The 25,087-nt window shown below is 33.8% G+C and overlaps 5 protein-coding genes and 1 long non-coding RNA gene across 6 annotated transcripts in view; 2 read left to right on the top strand and 4 right to left on the bottom strand.

The window, feature by feature from the left end:
• LOC149480553 (uncharacterized) overlaps positions 1-25,087 on the bottom strand; it is a 66,419-nt gene that overhangs the window by 34,344 nt on the left and 6,988 nt on the right. The gene's annotated exons all lie outside the window — the stretch shown is intronic.
• Positions 59-3,717, bottom strand: LOC149480559 (peripherin-2-like). Its single transcript, XM_089706836.1, has 6 exons — positions 3,493-3,717; positions 2,226-2,382; positions 1,910-2,078; positions 1,569-1,689; positions 964-1,071; positions 59-453 (listed from the first exon to the last, which is right to left on the bottom strand). The coding sequence occupies exons 1-6, from the start codon at positions 3,700-3,702 to the stop codon at positions 178-180; spliced, it is 1,041 nt and encodes a 346-aa protein (XP_089562962.1). The 5' UTR covers positions 3,703-3,717; the 3' UTR covers positions 59-177.
• Positions 4,039-9,716, top strand: Pex6 (peroxisomal biogenesis factor 6). The gene is made up of 10 exons (XM_089706293.1): positions 4,039-5,312; positions 5,387-5,494; positions 5,673-5,806; positions 6,014-6,518; positions 6,596-6,763; positions 6,842-6,988; positions 7,469-7,627; positions 8,609-8,771; positions 9,046-9,185; positions 9,372-9,716. Exons 1-10 carry the CDS (start codon positions 4,232-4,234, stop codon positions 9,509-9,511), a joined length of 2,745 nt encoding a protein of 914 aa, XP_089562419.1. The 5' UTR covers positions 4,039-4,231; the 3' UTR covers positions 9,512-9,716.
• On the top strand, positions 12,686-14,251 carry RpS25 (ribosomal protein S25). Its single transcript, XM_089706287.1, has 4 exons — positions 12,686-12,746; positions 12,951-13,043; positions 13,245-13,428; positions 14,127-14,251. Exons 1-4 carry the CDS (start codon positions 12,744-12,746, stop codon positions 14,204-14,206), a joined length of 360 nt encoding a protein of 119 aa, XP_089562413.1. The 5' UTR covers positions 12,686-12,743; the 3' UTR covers positions 14,207-14,251.
• Positions 14,272-20,348, bottom strand: LOC149480556 (uncharacterized). The gene is made up of 14 exons (XM_089706288.1): positions 20,016-20,348; positions 19,735-19,897; positions 19,400-19,555; positions 19,141-19,277; positions 18,584-18,809; positions 16,421-16,525; positions 16,268-16,338; positions 16,051-16,183; positions 15,811-15,962; positions 15,514-15,676; positions 15,279-15,434; positions 15,068-15,204; positions 14,755-14,980; positions 14,272-14,487 (listed from the first exon to the last, which is right to left on the bottom strand). The coding sequence occupies exons 1-14, from the start codon at positions 20,315-20,317 to the stop codon at positions 14,359-14,361; spliced, it is 2,256 nt and encodes a 751-aa protein (XP_089562414.1). The 5' UTR covers positions 20,318-20,348; the 3' UTR covers positions 14,272-14,358.
• Polr2C (RNA polymerase III subunit RpII33) lies at positions 21,795-22,830 on the bottom strand. The gene has a single exon (XM_089706693.1). The coding sequence runs from the start codon at positions 22,658-22,660 to the stop codon at positions 21,833-21,835; it is 828 nt and encodes a 275-aa protein (XP_089562819.1). The 5' UTR covers positions 22,661-22,830; the 3' UTR covers positions 21,795-21,832.

Below are 25,087 nucleotides of genomic sequence, written 5' to 3'. Positions count from 1 at the left end.
TTGAAATAAATAAATGTTGTTTTCTTTTCAATATATGAATATGCATAACAATTAACAAATAATAATCGTCAATGAATTACGATAGGTTCACTGTTTATGTTATCGAAAACATCCATTGATTTTCAGATCATCAACAATCTGTTTTTGGAAAAATGCAGATTAAAAAAAAACCGTCGACTATTCATAAATAGGTTTTAATAATTCGTCAGAACTGTTGAAATCTGATTGCGACGAGGTGGTATATCTCTTCCTTGGTCGGTAAGCTGCTGTCACCCACTGTAAAGTTCTCGCTTGACGAAGTTTCCTCTTACGAAACACTTTTTTCTTACTTCCTGGCTGTTGTTTGGTCAGTGTAGAACGTAGGAGGTATGCGTTACATGGAAAATGGTTCTCTGCGTTTAAACCATTTTTGTATGCTGTGTGTAAGTAACGCACAGCAGATACTTGGAGAATCTATAATATAATTACTTTATTAATGTAGAGATCGATAGGACAATGGTAATCATATTCTTATTTAGGAAAAAAAGTATCCGTCCGTAAGTATATCAAATAAACTCGTATTATAACATTTCTGCGCACGCATTTTGCGATCACGTCACGCCCGTTAATAGTCCAGTGCGAGTCGAATAACCGTACGTAAGACGAAAGTAGGTACGTGGTAGACGCCACCGTATGCCTCTTTTGTGTATAAACATCATTATTTTACCATTTATGCCATTATAAATTTTACGTATGTACAATATAAAATACGTCCCATTATATTATCCCTAAAACTTGAGAAAGACTTGGGATTACATACTTATATAAATTTATCGTTAAAATTTATAAATTATAAAGCTAAAACGCCTTTGTTGTTTTAATAATTATAAAACAACCATAATATTGTTTATATATATTATGTTATTTTACAACAAAAAGCATTAACATAAATAACCTGATGAACTCGAGACAACATTATCTTACCATCGCTATTATGATTAGAGCCATAACAGCATTGAAACGCCAGGAGACTGACATCATTTCGCTTATCAATTTTTCTTCGCAACCAGCTTCCCAAATAGTCAATTGTGTCTGAAATAGCACTGTTATGGTATATTTGAATAACAAAAGGCAGTTTATAGCGATGTTCCTATTGCCTATTCCGAACAAAATAATGATACCTATAGTATACAGACAAGAGATATCTACCTCTACTCTATTTTTCTGGAACTTTTTCATTTGATGAGATTTAAAGAAATCCATTACTAAACTATATAAAGGTAGTGTAACTTTAAGAGCGTATACGCACTATGCGGGTAGCCGCATTGCGGGTAGCCGTCCGGCTGACCGCAAGCACAATTATGTACGTAATATTCATTTCTATGCGCACTGTGCGGTCTGCGGTAGCCGCATCGCAGTGCGCATAGAAATGAATATTACGTACATAATTGTGCTTGCGGTCAGCCGGACGGCTACCCGCAATGCGGCTACCCGCATAGTGCGTATACGCTCTAAACTTCTATACCACAGTTCTACACGGGTTCATTTCAAGTAAATTTCACTATAGTACTTTATTACGAAATGTATACCATTGGATCATATTTATATATCGTGCCATTTTGGGTGACGCCATGGTGAATACAAGGCCACATAGTTTCCATAGAACAGCAACTGTATGGAACGTTATCGGCCACAAACTTTCGAAGCGACCTATAGTAAATTATGATAGTTACCAAATTAAAAAACTTAATGATCAAGGCTTTTTGAAAAGAGAGTGGACTTGACCTTTAAAACACAACAGCGTTCTTCTATTCTGCCTCAGATAACAGTAAACTTTCCAACTAATTATTTACGTTGTAGAAAAAACAATAGAGAATGCGGGTATAACGTAAAAACAGGAAAAGAAAGGATTTATAGGAAAAAAACTAACAAAATATCTGTACTCTGACCCGCATTGTACCACGGAATATAAAACCACTCTTGATACTCAATTCGCCCACAGCAGTGGAACCTTGTCTGCAGTCTATCTATAGCTATCTTTGATGGGAGATGACTAGCATACCGAAGCATCGCCTTTGTTATTCCACCTTTTATTTTAGCTGAAAAATAGTAAAATACGTTCATATTTGTGTTTCTGAGGCATCTCAGATGTTCCGATTTGATCTTCTTCCTTGTCGATTCTACGTTCGTTGGAAAATGAAGTTATGTGTGGCTAGTATCTATTTATAATTACAAAAAATATATACCTCTTATAATAGTTGATTGTAAACCTGAATAAAACATGATCGCTAGAAAAATAATTATCATGGTAATTAACGCCCATAAATAATAAAATAAACCATTCGTCACGTTATACTCTCTCTTGGGAAGACCAGCTTTAAATAGTTGATACAAACCATATAGCTGCGGAGGAAAACAAAGTGTTAGTACTTACTTCTTACTTGGTGTTTAACCAATGTATTTAAAACTAAAGGACGTACGGATTACCATGATATACTGTCCTGAGTGTCCGAATATCATGGTGCATGGGAATCGTCAAAGCGATATTAATTATTAGTGTAAGTACCTGTCGTGGCCATATATCGTACATTTGCTCATTTCATGAAATGATTGGCCATTTCACGAAATGGTCGCATTTCGTGAAATGGCCAATTTAGTTTGGCCACATCATGATGTGGCTTGAGAAGATCAATGATAAGAAATCGTTTCACGATATGGCCAACTAAACGCGCGATTTTTTCATGAAATGATCAAATTATTTGATCATATCGTAAAATAGTTACATTAATCATTGGTAGAGGCGCTGCAAGCTCTGTGTTTATGTGATAAGATGGCGGCCGCTGGCGAAAACTTAATTATTCGCAGTTAAAAACTTCATAATTCGTTTAATAACAATATGAAGTAAGTCATAGCAAAGAATTTACGACGAAGAGGTTCGAGTACTATGGAAAATGTGGATATCTTATAGGTATGTATTGAAGAAAAAATGTAAATAAATAATTTAGACGCATTTTTTCTTGTAGGATATATATTTATATATCCTACTATATTATTATAATTGTTTGTTTTTTAAAAAGCTATCCGCTTTTGGCACTCGCCGGCCGCTGCCGCGGCACGCTCGCTTTGCTCGCTCGGCTCGTGCGTCGTTTATCAAAGTCTAACCTAACCTAACTGTTTTCTATTGAAAAACGATTCGCTTCTGGCATTCGCCAGCCGCTGCCGCGGCACTAACTTAAATGACATTAAACATGTTTTTAGAATATTCTGAATATTTTTAATATTTTATGGACTCTTTATATTTTATACGATCTGGCCAAATGTGGATGACCAAATCGTGAAACGTTGACGATTTAACGATCTGATCAAACTATGTTGGCCATTTCATGAAATGCGACCATTTCGTGAAATGATCGATCATATCATGAAATGAGCAAATCTACGATATGGCCACGACATACCTATCATCGTACTATAATTTTCATACCTACTAAGTTCATATTATTAAGAGTATACCTCTATTACAACTGCAATAATAGAACCACATGTTATTATTACAGGAATTGCATTGCCGTCAGGCCAACAAACTAGATCCAAAAGAGTTCCTTCTTCACTTCGAATTGCTTCAGATGTGTTTATTAACCAAATCAAGTAAAATATAACAACGGGCATGCAGGCCATTAACAGCATACGAATGTTATTAAATGTAGACCAAGTCATGTACATTTTAAATTATTTTTATTTATGTTTTCAAGAACTAACATCCCATATAACAAGAAACATATTATTTTTCGAATAAAATAAACCGTCATTGATATGACTAATGACGGTAATGTGGACGGTAACGTTGTACAGTGGTTGTACTATATTCTACATAGTAGTTCTTTATAGATATTTATTTACAAATTGTATTTATATAAAAAATACCTATTAAATCTTGAACTATTAATTATTAATCAATTCCTCCAGGAAGAAATTAGTAAATTATGGAGGGTAATATAGCTAATCTGTATAATTTTATGTCTATAGCCATGCTATAGCCTTTTTGACATATTACTGTCCCTCTGTCAGTTTGACTTCCAACTTCAATCTCTGATTTCTGAGTAAAAATAAATGTTAACAAAAATGATAACATCACAAGTCAAAAGTTTATTGTTTTGCGTTTTTATAGGAAAAAGCTTTTTTTTATCGAGCCGTTGTAGTTTAAAGTTATCGGTAAATTAGTGAACAAAACAAAAAGTGAATCAGTGATATTATGGAGAAAGATTATACTAATAAACTATGGGTGATAAAGTATTGCATCAAAATACTATATCCAAAGTTCAACTTTTATATATTTATGGCCTTCCTTGCAATAAAATTTAGATATTACCAAAATAGAAATATAAGCAGTAAACGGCGAAACATGTTTAACCTCCAAAGTCGCCCAGAGAGTATTTTAAAATTGATAATAAAAGAACATGTTTCAGAAAATTATTTACAAATTCTAGGACTAAAATGTATAATAATACCAAAAGATGAATTTATAGATCTTTGCGTGGAGAACTTTTTTTATGTAGACAATGGGGTTTTGTGGGTCACATTGTCTTTAACACCTGAAGAAAAGAAGAGGCATAAGACAGACAATAACATAGATAAATTTTTAAAATTTAGCTTAGGCACAAGTGAATTACATAAGAAATTATGGTCTGGTTTTGTTGATTCTGTGGATAATGTAAGAATTGTAGCAGTTGTTGGGTCAAAATTATTAGAAGAAAATACTGCTTATACTAGTGAATCTGAATTGCACAACATTATAGCTTCCTTTGGACTTAAAAACACTAATAATATTGAAATTGCTTTCCATCCAATGCAAACATTTGAAATGAGTCCAAAAATTGCTGCAACAGCTGAGGTGAATTTAATAGTAAATGATTATAATTTAGACAATGACTTTGTCAAAGAGGTATTAAGTAACTATTTTGAAAAGCCTAAGTTAGTAAGTGTGAATGATATTTTAAGCATAGATCTTACTCCTGAAGTAACAGTTAAATACCACTATAAATACTTGGATCTCATAGAATCTAGTGGTAAGGTGGTTTTCAAATGCTCAAAGCTCTCTATTAAAAATGATGATGAGAACACACAGGAAAATGTTATAAAAACATTTTACATTGTAAAGGGAGTCACACAATTGTCTCTAGGTGACAATACACATGCTATGCGACCCAAAAATGAATTTTATTCTCTACCAGGAAATGATAGTTTGTCCATAACTCACTCATGCCCACTTGGCCTAAAAGGAATTTTCAATGACATTCAAGAAACAGTACTGCCTTTTTTAACTGGAGACATAAGTAAACTTTTTAATTGTTTTTTTTTTTTTTTCTATTTGACCTGATTGGTGACCTAAAATATTATTATTTTGCAGATACACTTTCTGATGCTATGTCCAGTCCTATTCTACCGTTATTGCTTTTGACTGGTGCCACAGGTTCTGGACGTCATTTATTAGTTAAAACATTGGCTAAATGTAATGGTAGGTGACAATAATAACAAATAACATTATGTATCTTACAATAGCTGATGAATGAATTGTGTTTTTTTCATTGTGTAGTGTAGTATAGTCATATTATGAGTTCAAGTATATCAATGTATTTTGTTGTGGTTGTTTTAAAAGTCTGGAAATTAAAATCGGAAAATTTCTTAATATATAGGCCTCAACTGTGTAACCATAGACTGCAATGCTCTACAAAGTTCTACAGCAAAACAAACAGAAAGCAAAATATATGCATTGATTCAAAAGGCCAAAGAAGCTGCACCTGCTATCATTCTTCTGGATAATTTTGAAGTAATATATTTTTTTAAATATATTTTCTGAATAACATTTAACTGTATATTTAAAGTTATAATTTATTGCCCTAGTTTAAAACATGAAATCATGTATAAAAATTTATAAGATTTATTACTCTGTGAACAAATTAAAATACACCTTTAAATTATTTAAATAAAGAGAAATATTTAATTTTCTCCACATTAACAATCATTTAAATTTTAGGTATTTGCAGTTGATCCAGAAAACAATGAAGACCAAAGAGTAATAGAGTATTTCATTAACTCTATAACAGATCTGTATGAGAATTATACAAAGCATTCCATAATATTTATTGCAGTTACAGAAAATCGCGATTTAAAGCCGAATATTATGAGGCTATTTTTAGAAAAATTTCACATACCAAAACTAAGTGTCCACCAGAGGAATGAAATATTACAATGGTTCACATCTATCATGGATATAAATATAGACAATATAGATAATAAAGAATTAAATGCTGACCAAAAAATAGTTACTAAAGATTCCATAGATAATTTAAGTCTACATTCAAAAGAAGTGTTACAAAGAATAGCATCAAAAACAGAAACTTTTCGATATGGCAACTTGGATACCTTGATGCATTTTGCTATGAGGGAGTCTTATTTGAAGCAAGTTAATAATTATTTGCAATTACCCCAAGATCCAAATTTACACATTATACATGAAGAAGATTTCAATAATGCTCTAGGTAGGCTCTTAATTAATTAAAAGCAGATTTATACAAATCTACTTTTTGCCACATCTATTAATTTAATCTCTTTTCAGAATCAATAAGAAGTCTTCAAAGTCAACACTTAGATGCACCAAAGATTCAAAAAGTATATTGGGAGGACATTGGTGGGTTAGAAAAACTTAAAAAGGAGTTACTAAAAACTATTGAATTTCCTATTAAATTCCCACATTTGTTCAAAAATTCTTCTCTCAAAAGATCAGGTATTTATTTTAATTTTAGCTCTGATATTTGTCAAATTGTCTATGTGTACAACTTTATGAATAATTTATCTTTTTTAGGTATATTATTATATGGACCACCAGGTTGTGGAAAAACTTTAGTAGCCAAAGCTGTTAGTACAGAATTGAATGTTAGTTTCATGAGTGTTAAAGGTCCAGAGTTACTGAATATGTACATTGGTCAGTCTGAAGAAAATGTGAGGAAAGGTAACTGAGAATATATTATTTTCATTAATTAATTTATTTAATTTCATTTAAAAAAAATACATGGCAGGTTCCACTCTCAAGTCTATGTATCAAAATGTTGAGATATTTAATAATATTAGCGATATTATCTATATTTTATAATATAGTCTATAGATATTATGATTACTAGCTGCTTCGCCCACGTAGTCAAAGAAAAACAAGCACAGTTCCCGTTCCCGTGGGATTTATTTATCCTATGTCCGTCCTTAGGTCTCAAGCTATTTCTGTGCCAAATTTGAAGTAAATCTATACAGTACTTTTTGAGATTAGCCCGGACATACATACAGACAAACAGACAAAAATTTAAAAAAACTATGCTTTCGGCTTTTGTGTTCAGTTTTGACTTTCCTATGATTTTATTATGTGTATAGAATATAGATAATAATAAATCATGTTTAATATCCCCTAAAATGAATTTTGTTTTTTTTATTCTTAATTCAGTTTTCGAATCAGCGCGCGCGTCATCACCATGTATAGTGTTTCTGGACGAGCTGGACGCGCTAGCGCCGCGGCGCGGGTCGGCGGGCGACTCGGGCGGCGCGAGCGACCGCGTGGTCAGCCAGCTGCTGGCAGAGGTCGACGGCGTGGTCAGCGACGCGGGTGAGACTTGATGAAATATGTCATCAAGATCAGACAAAAATGCTCATAAAATAAAAACTACTGGGCCTATCCAAATAAAATTTTATGGGACCAATTCGACACCATTCCGCATCAAAAGGAAAAGAATCACGTAAATCGGTTTAGAAACCTTGGAGGTGTACATACATAAAAAAACATACCGGCCGAATTGATAACCTCCTCCTTTTTTTTTGAAGTCGGTTAATAAATTGAAATTGTGACACAGTGCGATTCAAACTTAATGGCGGTTCGGAAGTTGCGATGCGAATGCACGAGCGCGCAGGTAACCGACCCTCAACGTTCCGGTAATATCTAAAATTGTTTTCTGCTCATCAGATCGTTTGATGTTCCGAGCCGCCATTCAGTTTTAATCGTACTATAATGATCCAGAAAATGTTATAAATGAAAATAAGGGTGTACGGTGTAAACAGCTTAAATATCGTAAATATATAATACTAGCTGCTCCTCGCGGTTTCACCCCCGTGGCTCCACTCCTGTTGCCCGTAGCGTGATGAAATATAGCCTATAACCTTCCTCGATAAATGGGCTATCTAACACCGAAAGAATTTTTCAAATCGGACCAGTAGTTCCTGAGATTATCGCGTTCAAACAAACAAACAAACAAACTCTTCAGCTTTATAATATTACTAGCTTCCGCCCCCGACTTTGTACGTGCATCCCCGTTTTTCCCCGTTCCCGCAAGAATTTCGGGAAATCCTTTCTTAGCGGATGCCTACGTCCTAACATCTACCTGCATGCCAAATTTCAGCCCGATACGTCCAGTGGTTTGGGCTGTGCGTTGATAGATCACTATATCAGTCACCTTTGAGTTTTATATATATTATAGAAGTATATATTTAAGTACTTGTATTGACAACAGTCAGTACGGATATTATTATTAAAATTTACGCCATGCCTTATAAAAACATATATATCATTTATTATCAATTTAAAAAATTCTAGACGCAGACACTTCAAGTTTCGTATTCATAATGGGCGCAACGAACCGGCCGGATCTTCTGGAACAATCTCTGCTGCGGCCCGGCCGGCTCGACAAGCTAATATACGTCGGACCGTACTGCGGCCAGCAGGAGAAGACTTCTGTCCTTAAAGCGCTGTGCAGAAGGTTCATTTTGCATTGTATCATTATGTTTTTCTTTAGATTACTTTTTTGTTAACTAATATAGTTTACTTACTATAAAATACCTACTAATAAAATCGACACAGTATGTTTATAGTCATAATAATTATGATCTTTAATTTCTATGTGATCATCTTTCTAAAGTTTTTACAATATTAGATACGAAATTTGATTTCTATTAGATACATTATTAAACCAACAACTGCTAATAATTCTACAAATTAAAAATACTTATAGCATTTATATTCTCTTCATGCAGCTACAATCTTCGTCCAGAAGTGGATCTGGAGAAAGTAGCAGCGGCGTTGCCGGACCGCTGCACGGGCGCGGATTTATTGCAAATAGTCTCGACCGCTCGATCGGCCGCTGTCCGTTCTCTTGTGGCCAAACTCAATAGTGGTACGAACTTGTGCAAATTATCCGATTATTGCATTTAATTATTAATTTTATGTTGTTAACTAGTATAATGCAATTTATCTGGTTTCAAAAATACTTAATTAATAATTTATTTTTATAAATTACTTTTATTTATGAAATTCGCATATTATAAAATGCAGCCTGTATGTATAGATTTTTTTTTTTCAGGATTAATCAAGGAAAGCGATTTAAGTACAGATTCAGTCATACTCGGTATATCAGAGTTATGGCAAGGTGTTGAATCTTTTCGACCTTCAGTTACTGAAGAAGAATTGCACTACTACGAGTCTCTTCAAAACGTTATGTAAATGGGCTTAATGGGAATAAAAATGTTTAAAGCTTACAGTAGTTTCATTTAAGTACCTAAAGTTATTGAAGAAACGGGAAATCAAAACAATTTTTAGAGATTTGTATATCTACATCAGGCAATAAAAAAATTGTCCTGCAAAATTTAGTTGGTGGTGTGGCTAAAACAAATTTTATTTGCAAAATGAAATATAATATTGTGAATTATGTTGTTGTTTTATTTAATTGGGTTAATCCTGCACTGAGTTAATGTCATTTAAAAAACATGTGTGTGGTAAAGATTTATTTTATTTATTTATTTATTCTTTATTGTACATAATATACCAAACATAAATAAGCTATACTATAATTAAATACAATGAAAACACACGGCACATACGTACTAAAAGGCGGCCTTATTGCTCAAAAGCAATCTCTTCCAGGCAACCCTGATTGGTAAGGAATGTATGCTAGAACGCGACTTGGCGCCAATTCAATAAATAAATATATAAATATATAATACAATAATAATAATAACATAATATATATAATAAATACTTATAAATTAATATAAATATAATATCTACTTACATATTATATTTTATTTTTTCATTAAATATACATACACATAATAGTACATAACCTACTAAAACACTACAAAAATACAGAATAAACTATTTTATATGATATAAAATAAATATAAGCAACACCATGGACGTATAAAAAAAGACGGACGCCGTATTACGAACAAACAACGTGAAGCCACCATAGTAAGCTAGCGATCGTGTAAAGACAATAAACAAGCACACACTCTCACCATAGTAAGCTAGTCGGCCGCCATTACGTCGTGAACTACCGACTGATTAACTGCGTCACTGTTTCACAAAAAATATTTAAAATGCCGTCTTGCGTGGTTAAATGGTGTCGCAACAGTACAATTTTAAATAACAAAACACGAGGGATTACATTCCATAGGGAAGCAAGTTATTTCTTTTATGTTTTAATGCCAAAATTATTACGGCAAAATTTATAGAAAAAAATACAGCCGCCATTGTCAACAGGACAGCTGTTGCCATGGCAACATGGCACACACACATGGATGTTTCGCCGCCATTACTAGGCTTCACTCAATGTTTAGGCGATATACCGTCCGTCTTTTTTTATACGTCCATGAGAAAAAGATACAGCCGCCATTGTCAACAGGACAGCTGTTGCCATGGCAACATGGCACACACACATGGATGTTTCGCCGCCATTACTAGGCTTCACTCAATGTTTAGGCGATATACCGTCCGTCTTTTTTTATACGTCCATGAGCAACACATTATAAAGACAGGAAATGATTTTTGACAAGAGCTTTAAAACTTTTGACATTTTGCGCCCGCCTAATAGATTCAGGCAGAGCATTCCAAAGTTGAATAGCGCGAGCAGTAAATGAAGAACCATAGAAATTAGTGCGGCGAACCGGTGCAGAAAGAAGCAGCAGATTAGAAGAGCGAAGAGAAAGTGAATGATTTGAACTAAGGTAATTAAATTGAGTTTTAAGATACCCTGGCGTTTTAGGGTCAAACAGAACACAGTACAGAAGGTTAAGTATGTGGGCATCCCGGCGAAGACGGATGGGAAGCCAATTAAGTTTTTTGCGAAATTCGGTGACATGATCAAATTTACGTAAGCCAAAAATAAATCTGATGCAGAAATTTTGCACCCTCTCAAGGATGTCTAGCTGATACTCAAAAAGATCGGGAAATGAGGAATCGGCATAGTCAAGGAAAGGAAGTAGAAGGGATTGGGCTAACGCAATTTTGGTAGAAATCGGCAGAAAGTTTCGCAAACGGCGCAAACAAGATGCAGTAGCAAACACTTTTTTCCGAATTTGCTTGATGTGTTCCGTCCAGGATAAGTGCTGGTCGAGGTGCAATCCAAGACTTTTAACGGTTTTGCAGATGGGGATGCGGGTACCATCGACCACTACATCCGGCAAACAATCCCAAAAAAAAAAAGATAAATATGTGGTAATAAAGATGTGGTAGCTAGGCTAATATTAATTGTAAATAATAATTGTTTTAGTCGTTCAGTCGTTATAACAGAATTAATTTTAATAAAAAACATCCTGCAAATTGTCAGTACTTGACCAAATTTAAAAACAGGCAAAGTGACCCCGTTTAGTGTTTTATGTTTATTATTATAATCGTTATACTACATAGGACAAGTATTATAATAAAATCTATAATTTAATCAGCTGTAGTTAAACGTATTTGATATAATCTTAATACATTGTAATATTATATTTTAAAAAAAAACGTGTGGCACTCGGGGACTGCCGCGGTAAAGCTATTGCAAAGCATGCCTTCAAGCCACACCTCCGAGCCCGTCGGAGTGGGGAGCGTGAGGTTTTTTCGGTACGGAATTTCTCGATTCGGTCCCCGTGCTCAAGGCCCGCGATAAAAGCTATGCAATAGCTTAATAAAAAATTTAGTTTTATCCATTGAGATATACATATGGAGACGACACCGCCTACATTACTTATGTTCCGCTCAACATAAGCCATATGGCTTAACTGCAAGCTCAATTTTTATTTCTTTTAAAGTGAAACTTGTATACGTAGTATATTATTATTAGTCTGTGGTGAAACGCATCAAATATGCCTTCGTGTGTGTTACGATATTGCACAAATAATATTTTCATCGGTAAGTACATACCTAACTAGATAATAATTTTTAAAACTTAGTTAGAGCAAAAAAATGGCGCACAGATTTTGTTCGTGGTGTCTCCTCCATACGTAGTAATATTATCATTAAAATTCAATTAACTTTTAATCCCTTAAATCATAGAATATACAATAGTAGCTAAACGCTCCATAAATTACAATGAGATTTTAATCAATATACTTTTCGTCGCATCAACAGATAATAAAAAATGACACAGAGGCTATAGTGGTTATATTCTATTATCTGTTTAATTATTGCCATTTCACGGAATGTTTAAAGAATATAGGGAAAAAATGAAAAAATATATACAGATTACAGAGTTATTAAAAGATCACTAAAAATATCCAATAAGTTTTATTTATGGTATAGAATAAAATGAATTTATAAAAATAAAAAACACTGTAACACTGTAAGTGCATAGTTAAAAATAATATTGATTTAAATTTAATATCAATATGTACTTTTATGGGAGAATAAAATTACGTGTCGGGTAAAAATAAATTACACTCGGCAACACTGGATTGTGATTCTTTCTGAATTCAAGATGGTGAGCGTTCATATCATTTCTGTTATTTTACTTTAAGTTTTTGTTTAAATTACTTTTTAATAGCATTTTACATGTAATTCATACTGAAGATATTAGAAAAAATAAATATTTGTCTTAATATTCACAAGTTACGAAAATTAAATTCAATAAGTGTGACTTAACCTCGTGGCAACATGTCTTCTGATACAATAATTAATTTTTTAGCCGCCCAAGAAGGACGCAAAGTCTTCGGCGAAACAGCCCCAAAAAACCCAGAAAAAGAAGGAGGGATCCGGTGGCGGCAAAGCCAAGAAGAAGGTAAGAAACAATAACATTATAAGTGAGGTTATATCGGCATGTATATCGACGCAGGCCAAATGATTATAAATTGTTATATCTTGATTACAATGAGAGTATAAAATGAACTGATATATTGAGTCTGATGGCTGATTTAAGGAACTGGAGCTAAGTTTAATTTTTATTTTCACTACTGACGAATCTTTAAATTTTATTTTGCAGAAGTGGTCCAAAGGAAAAGTACGTGACAAGTTAAATAACCAGGTGTTGTTCGACAAACCCACGTACGAGAAACTGTACAAGGAAGTCCCACAGTACAAGCTCATCACGCCCGCTGTTGTCTCTGAAAGGCTAAAGGTTCGAGGCTCCCTTGCAAGGCGAGCACTCATCGAACTTAGGGATAAAGGTTAGTATTATTTCTTTTATGTCATCTTTAGCAATACCAGTAGGTATATAATACTCAAACTCAAGTCTCAAACTAATATTTAATATTCTTTGGCTAAGAAAGATTAAACATAACAAATCTCTTGCTCTGGATACATATAATATATTATACATATAATATACAACATTGAGTAAGTTGTGACTGAGAAACTAGTACAAATAGCAAACCTATGGTAGAATATTTCGAATCTAGCCTTGAAATATAAAAAAAATCTCCAGTTATTTGTGATTATGATCATAAACTTGAAATTAGTTTTTATAATATTTTTTAACAATTTCAACATCAATAATATAAAAAATAATGTTCACCACTTCACTATTTAGTCGCCCTACCATACATTTACATAATTTCATTTATTGGTGGTTTGATATTTATTGTACTGGAATATTCTATTTTATAGTTTTCTATGTATATGCATACATCAGTACCATATTATGGTCATATAGATGCTACCATATTGAATATTGAGTTCCATAGTTTGCTTTTTCTTCAATATAATTTGTTGCGGAAAAAGACAAGCATATTATGATGATCCTTACAACGCTGGAATAACTATGACAGTTAAATCTGATATATTGAGTCTGATTAAATATTAACATCGCAATTGCAGATATTTTTGTAATTTTAATTGTTTGTCTAAAGAGAACATTTTGTTTCAGGCCTGATCAAGCAGGTAGTCCAACACCACGGACAAGTGATCTACACAAGAGCAACAAAGGGTGACGATCCTGTGGCATAGAATTATGTATAAGTTTTAAAAAATAAATACAAAAAAATCTGAAAACAGTTGTTTTATTCCCTGAATATACAAATAGATACTATGAATAATTTCTCAACAAATAGTAATAATCAACTTGAAAGAAATAATCATTTAAATTTTTCTTCATAATCTTAGCGTGCATTTGATTTGTGTTTTGTATCAACCTCCATAGCAAATCTTATAGATGGATAGAGATCCCTGATACGATCTTTAAAATTAGCTGAATGTTCTTCATTTGAAGTCTCCACCACAACATTAGCCTAAAAAAATAAGTAAGGAAAATAAAATTCAACAATATTATATTTTCATTCATCACACATGCTGAATGCTGATAGACTAGAACATTTCTAAATTTGATTGAACTGTTTTTTAACACAATATTCGTATAAACATATATTCAAAATCAATGATTTACTTTTGCCCTCATTAATTTTCGCGCATATTGCGATTTGCTCGCACAGGAACATTGAATTCTTCAACTCCAAAAAATGAGTCGGATTTTTACATTGACAAACTACAATTATTACCCAAGTAGCTCCAACATCGCTATGGACCCACATCTGTTCAGTGACGAGACTTTTTAACACTGCATGTTCATCAGCAATTGTTTTCGAGAGTTGTTCCAATCCTCCAGGGTGGTCAGGCACGGCTACCGCAAATCTTAGAAGTCTCCCTGTAGCTCCTAGGCCCCTCTGAATAGTACGAGAGAGCCGACCAGAGTCTATATTACCACCGCTTATTACGCAAACTGCCCTGTATGTAGGTAGCATATACAAGATACAATATGTTTTGGAAATACGAATACCAACTCAAAATGTGTGATATTTTTACTGCTATTACCTCTTGCCTCTCAATTCCGGCACTAGCCCTTGCATAACTGCAGCTAAAGCACACACACCAGCGCCATCCGCAACTAATCGCTCGCGTTCCAACATGCTTATGATAGCTTTTGCTATGTAACTTTCATCAACTACAAGCTTTTAAAATAACAGTAGATATTATTTTAAATCTATCCAGAATTTCAATAATTATAGGACGTTATTGTACGTACCATTCTGTCCAGTCTTCCTTTGATAGTAGCAAATGCATTGGGACCTACAGTAGACGCATTAAGGTTTTGAGCTAAATTTGGTACAGTCTGGACATTCACTGGTCGTCCAGCTTGTAGAGCTCTCATCATTTTTGGAACTTTAGCGCATTCAGCTCCCTAGTGCCATATGACAAAATATTACCGGCACATTACACGCATTATATTATCATATTGTTTGAGTATTTTAGACACTTACATATATAAGGCATGTGCACTTAAGTTTTTTGCAAGCCACTAGTATAGCTGCTAACAGACCACCTGCAGCAACCGGCACTATCACAGCATCGGTTTCTGGCAATTGCGTGATTATCTCTACTCCCACGGATCCTAAACCCGCCATCACTAACGGATCATCAGAACTGCATAAATAATGGGAAAATATTACCTACTAAACACAGAGGTTTTAACTGCATTATTGTAAGTAGACTTAAGATGCTTATTTTGATGACAGTTACATTTGAAAATGTTATTAACTTAAATAATTAATTCTAACCTAAGTAAAACTTGATGACTATCACGAATGACTTTCTTCGCATATGCGTATGCGTCATCTACATTCTCTCCGTAAAGAACAACGTCTGCACCGAGTTCCGAACAACGTTGGGCGTGGGCCGGAGGCGCGCGATTCGGCAGAACTACAGTAACCTTCGCAGAAATTAATGAAAGTATTCAATAATTATGATATTCTAAATATATCGTGTAGAACCTTTGTAGAATATATTTTCATTCTTACAGGTATCCCCAATGTTCCACTGTGGTAGGCTGCACCTAACGCCATGTTTCCATTTGAAGGCACTATTACGCCACGGTCGCTCAATTCTTCACCCTTTGCTACGAAAACGTTCCTAATTCCACGCTCTGCGCAACTTTGGCAAAAATATATTTATTCGACGATAATATGCCTTGCATAGATTGATATTGAAATGGGGTAATTAAAATGTATAACATACCTGCCTGTGTATTGTAAATTTTCACATTTTAAATAAATATTATAATCCATGTATTTGCTAATTTTTGCTTCCTGTAAAAGTAAATTTTGGCGAAATGGGTACAGGTGTAAAAGTAGGTAGTTAAAATAAAATTGAAAAAGTAATAATAATTACACAAAGAGGTGTGTGAATTATTCCATCGTCGATTCTTTCAACAGCTTGTTTGATTTCGTTGAAAGACAATATATGTGGTATTACATTTTCCACATCAGGATCTTCCTAAATAAAATATCACGAATCAATAATATGTATATAAGTAACTAATCAAATCTTTTTCAATAAAAAATACCCTTACCATGTTCAATGATATTTATAATTATTATACGTGATTAATTTGGTAAAACCTGAGAGCCAGACTATTTATTTTTTGGATTTTATTAATAACATTGATTGTCCCTTCTATAAATTTATACTGTCACTCCAGAACATAACATAAACCACGCTAGAGGTATCTATTTCTATGTACCATAGATATTTAGGTATGAGTAGGCTATATAATTCCGTAGTAAATGTTTGTAACCATACAATTCTGAAACGGCTTGACCGATTTGTATGAAACTTTTTGTGTATGTAAGTCTTGACTCTTGAGTACCTACTTAGCTACTGAGGAGGTACTTAAACGAATTTTTATATCCTTACATGATATGGATGTCCTGCCTCCTGGCAGCTAGTTAGTAGGTATTTCAGCAATAAAATTATTCTAATTACCTAAATCTGTACATACAAACCAATAAATAGGTGTTTAATTACCAGAATTTTTTTAAAATAGCCCCGCTGTTGCTCAATGCAAGTGCGACATCACCGTAAAAAGTTGTCTTTTAAATGTCTGAATGCTCTTTTATCATTTTTAATGGTTTCTTCTGCTACTATGAATTTCCGGGTTATTTCGTCCAAATTGTGGCATTCTCTCAAGTAGCCGAGGTCTTTTTAGTATCCCCATTGAAACAAATAAATGGGGTTTAGGTCGAGGGACCGTGGAGGCCAGGCTTTAAAGCAGGCGTCACCGGCGCATGCGCAGGCTGCAACGACCAATCCATCTTTCAGGGTATTTTTGCCCTTTAGCCTGGCCTCCACGGTCTCCGGACATAAACCCTATTGATTTTTTTCCGTGGGGATACTACAAAGACGAGAGACTGCCACAATTTGGACGAAATAACCCGGAAATTCATAGTAGCAGAAGAAACCATTAAAAATGATAAAAGAGCATTCAGACATTTAAAAGACAACTTTTTACGGTGATGTCGCACTTGCATTGAGCAACAGCGGGGCTATTTTAAAAAAATTCTGGTAATTAAACACCTATTTATTGGTTTTAGTGATCATCATGTTAATAAAAATTTTGCACTTACCACATTTAGATTTCAATTTTTCGATTGAACCCTTCTGAATAATAAAATGAAATTTTTAGGGTAGCTACCTGATCGATAGAGCAAGTTTTTAAAAGCCAAATGGAAAACCTTTTTTATGTGATTTTATTTTTTTATGGGCCCTTAAATTTATGAGCATACTGGGTAATTTTATCTTTCTTGGCATTTAATTCTTTTTTTATTCCATTTGAAGATCTAACGATAGTAAATGTTACCATACTGAATTGGCCTATCTTTCAGCTTAGCACACAAAAAAAATCAAGTATCTAGCGCAATAATTCACGACACCATAAATAAAAATTTGATCGTACTCGGCGATAGATGAAAAATTGAAAAAAACGTCATAACTCCGAAAGTACGAAAAATCGCATAACACACATGGGGGTGATTCGGATAGCCCTCTAATTCCTCTACCTCCCAGCTTCAGTATATCACTACTTTTTGGGACACCCTGTATACCTACACATGTTATTGTATCTTTACTTATAAGTATAGGGTTTGACCATTAGAATGATTTGTTTTGTAATTTTAATAAAATTCATATTTTTTAATTGTAGTTAAGTATTTTATTATAAGTATTTTAACAAAAACAAAATTATATATAAAATAGACATAAAATTGTTACAATAAATTGATTTGGGTTTGCGGATAATCTTTCAACAATTTCTTTTCTACTTCCTTCGCATGCATTGCGTCGTTTACTTCAACTTGGAAGTTCATCTGAAACACAGAAATGCAAAATTAAATCCTGATATCTTAATGTAGTCATTATGTTTGACTAGTACCTAAATTCATCCTATAAAATTTGAGTTTCCCCACTTATATTTTGAAAATATTAGAAAAAAAATAGTTTACTCGTGCGGAGTAGTAACTACCAAGCAGCTTTATTAAAAATCTTTTTCCTATGTACCGTTACACTGGTAATATCTTTCCGCATCCAAGGGCCTTCTGTGGTCACATTTTTGACATCTGCTCCTGAATCTGTCAGCCTAGCAATAAGTTTGGCAACGCCGCCGGGCGAATCGTTCAGGGTAACCGTTATCATCATGAGTCTACCCTCCGCTTGCAAACCACGTTCGATTACACGGGGTATACGACTACTGTTAATGTTACCACCCGACAGTATTATGACGACACTGAAACATGTAAATCAGAATAAATGAGCAACTCAAGTTTCACAATCGTATCACTTCTTATAAACGACCAACGGTCTGGATACTTTTGGAATTTTGAATTTTTTACATAACTATTTTGTAAGCTAACTATAATCTTACTATAATAGCTGTGTGTAAGTTATAGTAGTTAAAGTACGTAGGTAGCTATAGGTATTGGAACGTCGTATAAAGCATAAGAAAACAATTGGACATAATTATGTAGAGATATATTAGGAATTCGGTAATCTTTTTTGAAGTCGGTTGAAAATTATATCGAGTTATAGAAGTTTTATCGTATTAAATCATAACAAACTTTTTTCCCTTGAGTTCTGGCATTTTCCCCGCCATTATTGCTGCGACGGGACAAGCAGCGGCACCCTCCACAACCATTTTTTCACGCTCAAATAAAATAAGCATTGCTCTAGAAATCCATGTTTCTTCGACGGTTATCTGTACAAATATTATATAGTAAGTACACAGATCACAGAAACTAAAGGATATAGTATATATCTATATAGATCCTAGTCATTATCTCGTAACAGAGACATAAAAGTTGTAGAAAATAATTTCACCATTTTATCAAGGAATCCACGTATGATGTTAAATGCATTATTACTAGCAATTACTTCTGATAGACTGTCAGCTATATTCTGTTTTAATTGGATCGGAACCGGCCTCTTCTCTTGTAGTGCTTTAGTCATGGTTGGCGCTGATGCACATTCTACACCCTATGCAACAATATGTTATTGATGATTAATTGCAATTTAGAATGAAAATATGTACATATAATTAAAAAAGCAGGACTCTACCTTCAAGTCTACTCAGATATTTCAGACGGTCAAGGAGGCAAAAAAATATATAGTATAGTAACTAGTTAGCTGTTTATTTAATTTTCAGATTAACTCACGTAAATTAAGCAATTGGGTAATAAAGTTTTTACAGCTAACAAAACGCTGGCAACGAGACCTCCGGTTCCCACAGGACACAAAATAGCATCAATTTTGTCTTTTTGCGAAAGTATTTCTAGGCCAAGCGTTCCATATCCTGCTAATAGGTCCAATCTATCTGATCTAGAAAAGACAATTCCATTCCATTTGTAGTTTTTAATTCTAAGAAAATATATTCAGTAATTAATTCACAATAGGTACTTATAATTAAGTAGGTGTTTACTAAAATCTAATCTATTACCCATGAACGTAGTTCGAACCAATCTCGCCACTGTATGTAAGAGCATGTAGACTGGCATCGTTTGCATCATTACCGTACATTTTTATAATTGCGAAATTCTCTTTATATCGTTGTCTATCAGAAATGGGATGATCCTTAGGTATAACTATGTTGATAGGAACGGAATGTGTAAATCCATAATAACTTATTGCAGTAAGGAAATTGCGGCCACCTGACACGGTGCATCCCTTGCTTTTATCTTTTAGTTGAAGGCTTTCGATAACGTTGCACGCACCACGAGCCTTAAAACTTAAAAGAAACATAAGTAATAGGTATATATAAATCAGATTTAAGATAGACAAAGCTAACCATGTGTAGGTATCTTAGGTAGGTATAAGTACACATACAGTGTGGAAAAAAATAAAATAGTTAACAATTTTTTTTTTAATTTTTAGTTCGATCCGAGGTTGAAGCAAGTGAATTTTCGAAAATCTTTGAATTTGCTATCTCCACTATTTCAATTACTTTCCCTCAACTCTCAAGGGCCCATCGAAAATTTGAACACTGTTTAGTGCATACTAATGAGTTAATGTATTCTTATAAAGTATCTAACAAGTAACAATAATAGTATTTACTATTATTATCCGTAGGATGGGAGGAAGACTTTCAAATCCACAGTAAAATTATCCAACATAAGTTAAATTTTAATACCTATTGACAATCGACCATTCGATAAATCGATAGGCTACTCAACTCATATCATTTAAATACCTACCTTCCAGTTTTCTGCAGATTTTCACATTTTAAACAGACATTGCAGAAGTTATTTCCTATATATTTTGCTTCCTGAAAAAATATAAGAGCTTGCTGACCAATCTAGCTACTTACGCAATAATATGTACAGTGGTGAAAAATGAATAAAAATACATCAGTTTTAATAAAAACTTATACAATTACTGACAATCAATGGAGTTACTGTTATTTGATCTTTGATTCTATTATGGGCCTCTTGAATGTCTTCAAGCTTTAGTCTTATTTTACTTACAGATTCCGATTCATTTACCTTTACATAAAAAAATAAATGTGAAAAATTAGCTTTTTAATTGGAGTGAACACTTCATTTATTAGAGTATTCAAATCTAAGATTCAAATATTCAAATTAGCCATAATTAAAAGAACCTACATTCTGCTTGGAAGATATAAAGCTTTCTCCAAAAACATCCCACATTTCAAAAAAGAATAGATTATATATTTTGTATAGGTAGCTTTTTTTAAAGCCAAAAAAAATATTTTTATAGTTTCAAGTTTCAATAATATTGTTGACAAATTCATTAAAATTTAATATAATGTCAAACTGTCAACTTCAAATTTATTATATTTTTAAATTGCACATATGGATATAAAATACTTTATTACCGTTTATTGCTAAACACTAGAGGCACATAGAGCAATATTATTATTATTTATCTATAGATTTTTCTTATATTAGGGCGTATTCAGAAAGAAAGCTTGAAACTTATAAGCGCTTATCGGCGCTTATAAGCGCTGGTAACCCGCGCAGGAAAATATATGAACATGCGCTTATAAGCGCTGATCGGCGCCGACAAGTTTGTTGAGTTGAAACTTGTCGGCGCCTATCAGCGCTTATAAGCGCATGTTTATATATTTTCCTGCGCGGGTTACCAGCGCTTATAAGCGCCGATAAGCGCTTATAAGCGCTTATAAGTTTCAAGCTTTCTTTCTGAATACGCCCTTAGAGTTAGAAGATTATACTACTTTTAAATAAAACAACCAAATGGACTTTAATGTATTATTTAATAATAGAATTATTTAGAAATTTAATTAATTGCTAATGCATCATTTTGCGCTTCTTGTGCTAATTGTACTTGTAAATTAAGCAACTTATTTTTTAAAACCACTATACCCATTAAGACTATATTTTCAGGTTTCAAAGCCCCAGCAGATTCTACATTATAAAAGAACTTGTTTGGTTTCGCTTCCCAATTGAATTCTGCTTCATACTGGTCTTCATCAAGCTCTGTGTGCTCACTTTTCGGCCATTCATCTGGTTTTGGATATAGAGTATGTCTCATAGCATTATCAGGATCATATTCAAATGAAACACCCGCTGTCGGATTCCATTTAGCATGTTCTTTCCCAAATCCTTTCTTAGCATAAGCCCGTAACTTCAATTCTTGACCTTTTCTCAGCTTAATAATTAAGATTTCGTCCATCTCACCATAATCTGCTTGATCTTCGTCCCGGTGTCGAGATGTGACTGGAACTACTCTGGGGTCACTCGACTTTAAATCTGCAGTTGTTACATGTCTAGTTTGATCATCTGTACATTTCACATCTAAAGTGAATTCGACACTGCAGTCGGAACAGAAATCTGCACACATACAATCTCTTGAATAGCGAATTTTATCAACGACATCATCTGATATTAACGGTATGAGACCGATTCTATGGGCTAGAAATTCGTCACTAAGGACGGTTGAATTTGCCTCCAATTGAACCCAATCTATAGCCATAGTCGGGGTTTCAGCGATAAACACACGGCGCATACTGTTAGCTACACTTAATTCGGTATCTTCTACTACAAACTTAACATTGTCGTCGGTTAGTTCAGTTATATGCACAGAAGGTTGGTTAGCGTACGGCATGGTGGTTTTTGGTTATTGGCAATATTGCCAGCAGCCCACTTCAGTAACTGAATATTACAAGAGCTTTTTTTCAATGTTTTATATACAAATAGTCGTATTTTATTGAATAAAACATAAACTTCACTATTTACGCGTCATGCTGGTTAAGTGACAATGAAAAATGTCAATTGTCAATCTTACGTCAACCGTCAACGTGAAACGTCAATTAGGGTAGGTATGTAAATATCGTTTATCTCAACGTCTCAGAGGAATAAACCTGCTCTGAGTCGTTTATCGTTCCATTGTAACGTTCCTTTTTACGTCTAGGCTTACGAAAATGTGGCAGCATAGCAGCGCAATAAACTTAAAAATAACATCAACTATACAAGTATTTTGTATTAAATAAAAGTAGGTCGAATACAACCACAATACAACCATTTATTTTTATATAATAAATGAAATAAATAACCTTTTATGAAATATTATTACCTACTTTAAAACATTACACTGTTCAATTAACGGTTTCTTGTTTGAAAATAATTCTGGTTTTCAAATTCGGTTAGGTAGTGCCCTTGAATTATTTTTAAACAATTCAAGGACAGTACCTAACCGAATACCGAGTAACCACAGGAGTAACCGAGTACACGTAGGTACCTAACGAAAGAATAATAATTTTTATACCAAATTTTATACTACCTATATAGATTATAGCTTTATAGATTGATCCTTAAAGCTTAGAAGAGTGTATAATTTAATTATTTACCTAATGATTTGTTTTCCGTTTTATATGGGACGTGTTGCCACAAGAAGTATTAGAATGAGAATCACTACATAGTATAAAACAAAGTCGCTTTTTCTGTCCCTATGTCCTTATGTATGCTTAAATCTTTAAAACTACGCAACTGATTTTGATGCGTTTTTTTGTAATAGATAGAGTGATTCAAGAGGAAGGTTTTAGTATATAGATAATTTATTAGGTTTTAGACAAAGCGGGCGAAGCCGCGGGCGGTAAGCTAGTCTATACAAATATTATAAAGAGGAAAGGTTTGATTTTTTGTTTGTTTGTTTGTATGAATTGAATAGGCTCCGAAACTACTTGGCAGATTTGAAAAATTCTTTCACTGTTGGAAAGCTACATCATTTCTGAGTGACATAGGCTAGGTTTTATCCCGGAAATCCCACGGGAACGGGAACTATGCGGGTTTTTTTTTGAAAACGCGGGCGAAGCCGCAGGCGGATTGCTAGTATTATAATAAACCAGCTTTCCGCCCGCAGCTTAGCCCGCGTTTTGAAAGAAAAACTCGGGTAATTCCCGTTCCCTTGGGATTTCCGGGATTAAAATGTGTTAATCCAGTTACCCTCTATAGTCTATATGTGTGTTAAATTTCATTGTAATCGGTTCAGTAGTATTTGATACACATACACATAACTACATCCATCCTCACAAACGTTCGCATTATTTTATAGTATTAAAATTAGTACATAGGATAGGACAGTGGTCGTAGCTGTACGTACTTATATTTCTATATATGTATATGTATACGTAATGCTCATAAAGACTGTAAGCTTGTTAGTACATGAATGTCAGTGCAGTAGTGTGTACGTACCTACTCCTTTCCCTTATTTAAATTACAGAAAATAAAAGAAAGATATGGAAAATCCAAAAGTGCACGCCTCATAATTTTTTTTTAATAAATATTTATTAATTATTATTTTTGTTTATTTAATAACAATTAAACCACATCGAATCAGACCCTGAAAAATGAAAGGGTTCTATTCCTGAGCATACTCAAGCGTAAGAGAAAAAAAAAGACTCGATTAGTAAAGTATTTCGGTCGCTATCGTGTTAACAAGAAAAAGGATCCGCACATACAGACACACGGACGTCCAAGACAGAACTTTTTTAAACTGTTTTTTAACTAGTTTAAATAACAAAAATGACATCAAAAATATCATGAACGTTAAAAAAAGTGTTTTTTCTTAATATGTGTGTGTATGTATTATCTTACAAGTGCAATGTATGATACATAAAGACATTTTAAGTTTGAAAAATCAGATGTTTTGCGCGAAGTGACAGTAGTACCCACCTCAACGCTTCGCTTATGAGGCGTGCAAAATCACTTTCTATAGGAATAATTTTTATACCTAGTTAGGTTGAGATTCAATTTTTCAATACAAGTTAAATTTCATAACCAGACAAAGGATTCGGCAATTACGTACCTATAGGTGCATACTTTAGTTTTAAAAGAGGGGATTTTGGGATTTACTCGAGCGCGTCAGATTACTATAAGGGACGGTACCTTAGCTATTCATTAGTACCTCTAGTCAATATGAGCAGTTATGGTTGGTGGGTGCGCTCAGGGGCCCCGCTGGAAAATTTGAATAATCCATAATTCCCTAAGGTTGAGCTCGAATCGTCAGATTAGCGAAATGGGGACTTCTTATATT

This window comes from Colias philodice, chromosome 18 (assembly GCF_061535455.1).
Source record: "Colias philodice isolate Cphi_HAF_F1 chromosome 18, ilColPhil1 Martin Lab GWU primary, whole genome shotgun sequence".
Lineage (NCBI taxonomy): Eukaryota > Metazoa > Arthropoda > Insecta > Lepidoptera > Pieridae > Colias > Colias philodice.
The sequence above is the reverse complement of the archived record's forward strand: the minus strand, read 5'-3'. Positions and strand labels throughout refer to the sequence as shown.